Raw genomic sequence first — 7,338 nt, 5'->3', positions numbered from 1 at the left:
TAAATAAAACTAATGTTGTTGGTTGGGATTGAAATAATTTGAAAAAGTGGAGACTCTCAAGCTTTATGGTAAACTGTTTTCAAATGAACGAGGAATTCTCAACTGTAGAATTACCCCGAGATTAATTTTATCCTAACTTGCATTTCTGAAATACTTTCTCATACTCTGAGCCATAAAGATTAGTGTTTGTGTCAATTTTCTTAAGAGAAGCTCGCCCCTTGTGTCGTAATATCATTGAAACCAACTAATTGACTCTCTGAGGATTACACTTGGTTGTTCAGTGTTTAGATGCTGGTTTGACGTACATTGGAGTTGCCCATTTTTCGATTAAATCTTTCTGAAAGATGTATGCATTTAAGAAAGGAAAAGGTTCATATACGGCTTCTCTCTTACACAATGGCCCTGTAATTGTGAATGTGAGGGGCATTTCTTACCGATTATCTGCAGATGAAATCTATTTCCAATTTAATATTGGACTGTGAGGCATCAAAGCTTAAAAAAAGGCTGCCAGCAAGTCACCTTGACTTGCTCTGGATGCATGTGTAAAGCGTCCATTGACCGAGATAATGGACACAGCAATTGCTGAGACAATTTTACATGAGCAGCGGGCCACTTGAATCCGTGGACACTCAGTATTAAGAGAATCTTTCCTCCTCTGAAGATAGTTGGTCTCAGTTCTGCCTAAAAAAGCTTGATAATTGTTAACTGTCATTCCCAAGGGGAGCCAGGGCAGAGTGAGGAAGGATAATTGGATTGGTGAAAATTTCAGACACTCCATTACAGAATGCGATCCATTCCATGCTTAACCCTTGAAGTCAAGGTACATTTTTCACCGGTAGACAACTAAGAAAGAACCGGCAATGATTTTTTCAGACTGCATGCCTTCACCATTTCAGAGACTAACAGTAAATTGTTCCTCCTGAACCTCTCTTGCACTGTAATTACAGAGCACTGCAATTAACCTCAGCTGTCCTTGGCAAGCCAGGCCTCACTGCTCGCGATATCCATGTCTGACCGATGAGGCGACCTTTAGTCTGACTGCAGCAGACAGAAAATAAGAAGTGGATAAAATGCAGGTCCCCGGGAAATGGAGCCTCTCTGATGAATCTGAGCTCGGTGAGCATTGCGTCCACGTGCAATGCCTACCATTTCACACACTGACAGGGAACATTGCGGCCCCATTTTTGCTGACCTTTAATAGGTGGATTGAAAGGGAATTCCCGGCTGCTGGCTGATTCTGCAGATGGATGGCCAGTTGCAGAGGTCCATAAGACCGTAAGCTATAAGAGCAAAAGTGTGCCATGTGCCCCCGTCTCTCTTGTCCCATCTGCCATCAGACAAGGAGTTGGACACATGGTAGTGTAATGATCAGCGAAACGCTTTACAGCACCAGCAGTCAATGATCAGGGTTCAACTCCTGCTGCTGTCCGTAAGGAGTCTGCATGTTCTTCCCGTGACTGCCTGGGTTTCCTCCGGGTGCTCTGGTTTCCTCCCACAGTCCAAAGATGTTAGTAAATTGCGGGCATGCTACATTGGTGCCGAAAGCTGTCCCAGTGCATCCTCGCACTGCTGTGGTCGTGAATGCAAAACAATATCTTCCACAGATACACATTTCACCAATGTTTCAATGTACATGTGACAAATAAAGCTAATCTTTATTAATGTTTCAATGGTTCCATTTAATAGCAGGGAATGTAAACAGTATACAACCTGAAATTCTTACTCTTCACAGACATCCATGAAACAGAGAGTAAAAGCCCCAAAGAATGAATGACAGAAAAACGTTAGAACACAAAAGGCTCCTCCCCCCCCATGCACAGGCAGTAGCAAAAGTATCAACCTTCTCCTCTCTCCTCCCCCCACCCCCTTACACCAGCAGAAGTATTAACCCTCTCCTCTCTTCTCCCCCCACCCCCTTACTCCAGCAAAAGTATTAACCCCCTCCTCTCTTCTCCCCCCACCCCCTTACTCCAGCAAAAGTATTAACCCTCCTCTCTCTCCTCCTCCTATCTCACTTACTCCAGCAAAAGCATCAACCCACTCCCACCCACCATGCAAGCAATAGCAAAGCCCCCCCCCCCACCTCTGCCAAGGAGACCATGATCTAGATCCATCAGAAACTACTGTCCATCCCAACGCTCTGACATCTCAGACAGGCTCTCTCTTTCACCAGCGAGGAAGAGTGAGGTATCACTCCTGTCCCAGCGAGTGGGAAGACTATCAGCCTGCTGTGAGAGAGAGAGAGAGGGAGAGAGGGAAGGAGAGAGAGAGGGAAGAGAAAGAGTAGGGACACCATCTCTTCTCCTCCACAGCTGTTCCAATGGCAGCGTACATTGGTGGAAGTGGAGTGATATGTCACCTCCAGAGGAAGGCTCTGACGAGGAGGACATGTCTCACCACCAGCAAGGTCTTGGTGTTTGTTGGTCAGATCTGGCAATGAGGCATTCAGCCATGTAGTTTGGACCATCTGCTTGGGGAACAAACCCCCAGAATCCATAATGACCCTGTCCCATAATGTCTGCAGTTCCACGCTGACCAATGCCAGATGGACTTTTCAGAAGATACAAAAGCCTGAAAGCAAGTACCACCAGACTCAAGGACAGCTTCTATCCCACTGATATTGACCGATCTCCAAGTACAATAAGGATGGACTCTTGACTTCACAATCAACCTCATTATGGCCCATGTGTGCCTTATTGTCCACTGGCGCTGCACTTCGTGCTGTGGAATTTGTTGCCATGGGCGGCTGTGGAGGCCAAGTCATTGGGTGCATTTAAGGCAGAGACAGATAGGTTCTTGATTAGCCAGGGCATCAAAGGGTATGGGGAGAAGGCAGGGGAGTGGGGATGACTGGAAGTATTGGAACAGCCCATGACTGAATGGCGGAGTAGACTCGATGGGCCGAATGGCCTGCCTCTGCTCCTATATCTTATGGTCTTATGGTGTTAAATAAAACTAAGAACAGGAGGCTCAAGGCAGTGAGGAGTTAATCCTGAGCAGACTGAGCTGAGGGAACGTCTGTCAGCAATCTCCAGCACTGCTTTTTGACCAGTGGTTGATGTAATGTCATCTCCAGTGTCAGCTTAGGGCACAGTGCACACACAGTCAGCGCTCGTCTCCAGCAGCTCACTGTCTCAATCCAGAACCAAATGGTTAAAATCACAACGAGCAAAATCAGATCGGCCCCTGCTGTGAAGTCTGTCCAAGGCACTTGATACTGATCTCACGTGCGCTGCTGTCTCTCCCCCGTCGTGTTCAGTTCCACGCTGGATCAAGTTCTGAAGTTAATGCACAATGGATCAAACCTTCAGACTCGCATCTTGCAGGACAGCAACACACACAAAATGCTGGAGGAACTCAGCAGGCCAGGCAGCTTCTAAGGAAAAGAGCACAGAGTTGGCATTTCGGGCCAACACCCTTCATTAGGACTGGAAAGGAAGATGAGAAGTCAGAGTAAGAAGGTGGGGGGAGGGGAGGAAGAAGTACGAGGTGGTCAGTGATAAGTGAAGCCGGGAGACCGGGAGGGTGGGAAGTAAAGAGCTGGGAAGTTGATTAGTGAAAGAAATAAAGTGCTGGAGGAGGGGGAATCTGATAGGAGAGGACAGAAGATCATGGAAAAAAGGGAAGAGGGAGGAGGGAGGTAATGGGCAGGCGTTATCTTATAGGGTCAGAATCAAATTTTTGATTGACTTGCATGAGGCACATCAGGCTGGTCAACTCCAGCGTGAAGTCTGAATGGGGCAGAGACTTGGAGGAGTCCAAGGACCAACTTTAGGAAAGCTGCTTGAGAAAACTCCTCCGAATCCGCTGGTCAGAAGTCATCAATGGCAGAGAACATATCAGCTAGCAGCGGCAGAAGAACTGAGGAAAAGCAGATGGGGATGGATAGGACACAAACTGCGTAAGCCAAGTACCGTCATCAACAGGAAAGCTTTAACGTGGAACACCCAGGGAGAGCTGAAGAGAGGCCGGCCTAGAAACACCTGGTTAACCTTGCAGCTGAAGCCAAGAAGATGGGGACAGCTTGGAGGACTGGCCCAGGTCAGAGGACTCTGGTGAGCTGCTGTCGGGAGCCTCTGCTCCAGTAGGGGTGATGGGCTGACACCAACATCAACAACAAGAAATCTTTTAATATGGTGCTTCAGAGCGAACTGAATGAGAATTAGTTTTACTATCATTGATAGATGTCGTGAAATTTGTTTTGCAGCAGCAGTACAGTGCAAAACATAAGTAAATCGCTCAAAGTCACAATAATAAATATATTAAAAAGGTACTGCAAAAATAGAGCCAATAGAATTTTGGAATAATGCACACAAGAAATGGCTAATACAAAACCGTATATTTTTAACATGATTGGAGCTAAGGAGAATAAAGAAGGAGACCTGATAGAAATGTACAAAATGATGAGAGACATAGACAGAGTTCACAGCCAGTGTTTTCTCTCCAGGCTGCCAATAGCTAATACAGGAGCAGATATCTTAACGGTGATTGGGGGAGAGGTATAGGGGGAATGACAGAGGAAAGTTTTTTAACACACAGAGGGGTGGGTGTCTGAAACGCCCTGCCAGGGGTATTGGTCGAGGCAGATCCATTCGGGACATTTAAGGGGCACTTAGCATGATAGAAAAATGGAGAGCTCTGTGTGAGGGAGGGGTTAGATTAATCTCAGAGTAGGTTAAAAGTTCGGCACATCATGAACCGAAGGGCCTGTACTGTGCTACATTGTTCTACGTTCTACGTGCTAAGAAGGCAGCATCCTCTCTCGTCTGCCAAACTTCAGACCACATTGGCAGCACCTCCCAAAGCCCCAGAGCCCAGCCCCTGCCCACCTCCCAAACCCCCTCAGCCCAGCCCCTGCCCACCTCCCAAACCCCTCAGCCCAGCCCCCACCCACCTCTCAAACCCCCTCGGCCCAGCCCCTGCCCACCTCCCAAACCCCCTCAGCCCAGCCCCTGCCCACCTCCCAAACCCCTCAGCCCAACCCCTGCCCACCTCCCAAACCCCCTCAGCCCAGCCCCTGCCCACCTCCCAAACCCCCTCAGCCCAGCCCCTGCCCACCTCCCAAACCCCCCAGCCCAGCCCCTGCCCACCTCCCAAACCCCTCAGCCCAGCCCCTGCCCACCTCCCAAACCCCCTCAGCCCAGCCCCTGCCCACCTCCCAAACCCCTCAGCCCAGCCCCTGCCCACCTCCCAAACCCCCTCAGCCCAGCCCCTGCCCACCTCCCAAACCCCCTCAGCCCAGCCCCTGCCCACCTCCCAAACCCCTCAGCCCAGCCCCTGCCCACCTCCCAAACCCCCTCAGCCCAGCCCCTGCCCACCTCCCAAACCCCTCAGCCCAGCCCCTGCCCACCTCCCAAACCCCCTCAGCCCAGCCCCTGCCCACCTCCCAAACCCCCTCAGCCCAGCCCCTGCCCACCTCCCAAACCCCTCAGCCCAGCCCCTGCCCACCTCCCAAACCCCCTCCCCAGCCCCTCCCACCTCCAAACCCCTCAGCCCAGCCCCCGCCCACCTCCCAAACCCCTCAGCCCAGCCCCTGCCCACCTCCCAAACCCCCTCAGCCCAGCCCCTGCCCACCTCCCAAACCCCTCAGCCCAGCCCCCGCCCACCTCCCAAACCCCCTCAGCCCAGCCCCCGCCCACCTCCCAAACCCCCTCAGCCCAGCCCCTGCCCACCTCCCAAACCCCTCAGCCCAGCCCCTGCCCACCTCCCAAACCCCCTCAGTCCAGCCCCTGCCCACCTCCCAAACCCCCTCAGCCCAGCCCCCGCCCACCTCCCAAACCCCTCAGCCCAGCCCCCGCCCACCTCCCAAACCCCCTCAGCCCAGCCCCCGCCCACCTCCCAAACCCCCTCAGCCCAGCCCCTGCCCACCTCCCAAACCCCTCAGCCCAGCCCCTGCCCACCTCCCAAACCCCTCAGCCCAGTCCCTGCCCACCTCCCAAACCCCCTCATCCCAGCCCCTCCCACCTCCCAAACCCCTCAGCCCAGCCCCTGCCCACCTCCCAAACCCCCTCAGCCCAGCCCCTGCCCACCTCCCAAACCCCCTCAGCCCAGCCCCCGCCCACCTCCCAAACCCCCTCATCCCAGCCCCTCCCACCTCCCAAACCCCTCAGCCCAGCCCCTGCCCACCTCCCAAACCCCCTCAGCCCAGCCCCTGCCCACCTCCCAAACCCCTCAGCCCAGTCCCTGCCCACCTCCCAAACCCCTCAGCCCAGCCCCTGCCCACCTCCCAAACCCTCTCAGTCCAGCCCCTGCCCACCTCCCAAACCCCTCAGCCCAGCCCCTGCCCACCTCCCAAACCCCCTCAGCCCAGCCCCTGCCCACCTCCCAAACCCCCTCAGCCCAGCCCCTGCCCACCTCCCAAAACCCCTCAGCCCAGCCTCTGCCCACCTCCCAAACCCCTCAGCCCAGCCTCTGCCCACCTCCCAAACCCCTCAGCCCAGCCTCTGCCCACCTCCCAAACCCCTCATCCCAGCCCCTCCCACCTCCCAAACCCCTCAGCCCAGCCCCTGCCCACCTCCCAAACCCCTCAGCCCAGCCCCTGCCCACCTCCCAAACCCCTCAGCCCAGCCTCTGCCCACCTCCTCCAGCCGAAGGAGAAGGACAAGAGCAGCAGGTGCAGAGGAAAACCACTACCCACAGGATCCCCTCCAAGCCGAGTTTATTTTTGAGTACTCAAGTCTGGCGAGGCGCACACACACTAGTCTTCTTTCCCTGAACGTGGACTAAGGTAAGCAGGGGGAGTTGTTGTCATTATGCTTCAATCAGGACTTGACACAAATGAAATGAGAGGAAGAAAGTTAAGTACTAACTGGCTGAAATGTGCATTCTCATGGGCTCGATTGCCAACTTCTTTCAGCTGCCCGCCTGCGAGAGCATCCAGACTCCACAGCAGTGTCCGTGACTGTGAAGGCATTAGTTTTTCAGTTTGAGAGATTTTTGTTAGTGACCCTGTTGGCCCAGCATTTATTTTTTTTTTGTTCTGTAGTTATTATTAAAACTCAGTGAACTGTTCGTTCTGTTTCTGTGTCTCTCCCTCTGCCCTTGGACATCACGGAACACCTGTCAGAAACGCTTGCTTGCTTCTGTCCTTTGGTACCAGTCTGAACGGGCACGGCTCGTATGCTGGGTATCCTTGATGATAGATAGAGGCATGCCTCTTGTAGATGCTGTCAATAGTGGAGTGGGCTATGCCTATAATGGACTGGGCTGAGTCCACACTGTACACCTACTTACATTACCATGTATCTGAATTGCTGTCCCAGACCATGATGCAAACACCGCCTTCTTAACAGTCCTTCATTGTCACTGGGTTGACATAGCACCATACAAGCCACTTGG

General features: G+C 52.9%; 1 protein-coding gene across 1 annotated transcript; it reads left to right on the top strand.

Annotated features, from left to right (window-relative positions):
• Window positions 1-3,735: 3,735 nt before the first annotated feature.
• On the top strand, window positions 3,736-6,668 carry LOC134360077 (basic proline-rich protein-like). Its single transcript, XM_063074157.1, has 2 exons — window positions 3,736-4,055; window positions 4,847-6,668. Exons 1-2 carry the CDS (start codon window positions 3,736-3,738, stop codon window positions 6,666-6,668), a joined length of 2,142 nt encoding a protein of 713 aa, XP_062930227.1.
• Window positions 6,669-7,338: the final 670 nt, after the last annotated feature.

The sequence above is a fragment of the Mobula hypostoma genome, chromosome 21 (assembly GCF_963921235.1).
Source record: "Mobula hypostoma chromosome 21, sMobHyp1.1, whole genome shotgun sequence".
Classification (NCBI taxonomy): Eukaryota; Metazoa; Chordata; class Chondrichthyes; order Myliobatiformes; family Myliobatidae; genus Mobula; species Mobula hypostoma.
This window is presented reverse-complemented; position numbering and strand designations above follow the sequence as displayed.

Excerpts from the sequence above, each read along its gene's own strand:
- LOC134360077 (XM_063074157.1), top strand. The coding sequence starts at position 3,736 with ATGGGGCAGAGACTTGGAGGAGTCCAAGGACCAACTTTAGGAAAGCTG. Across the intron at positions 4,056-4,846 it reads GCCCAGGTCAGAGGACTCTG|CCCAGCCCCTGCCCACCTCC; the intron begins GTGAGCTGCTGT and ends AAACCCCCTCAG.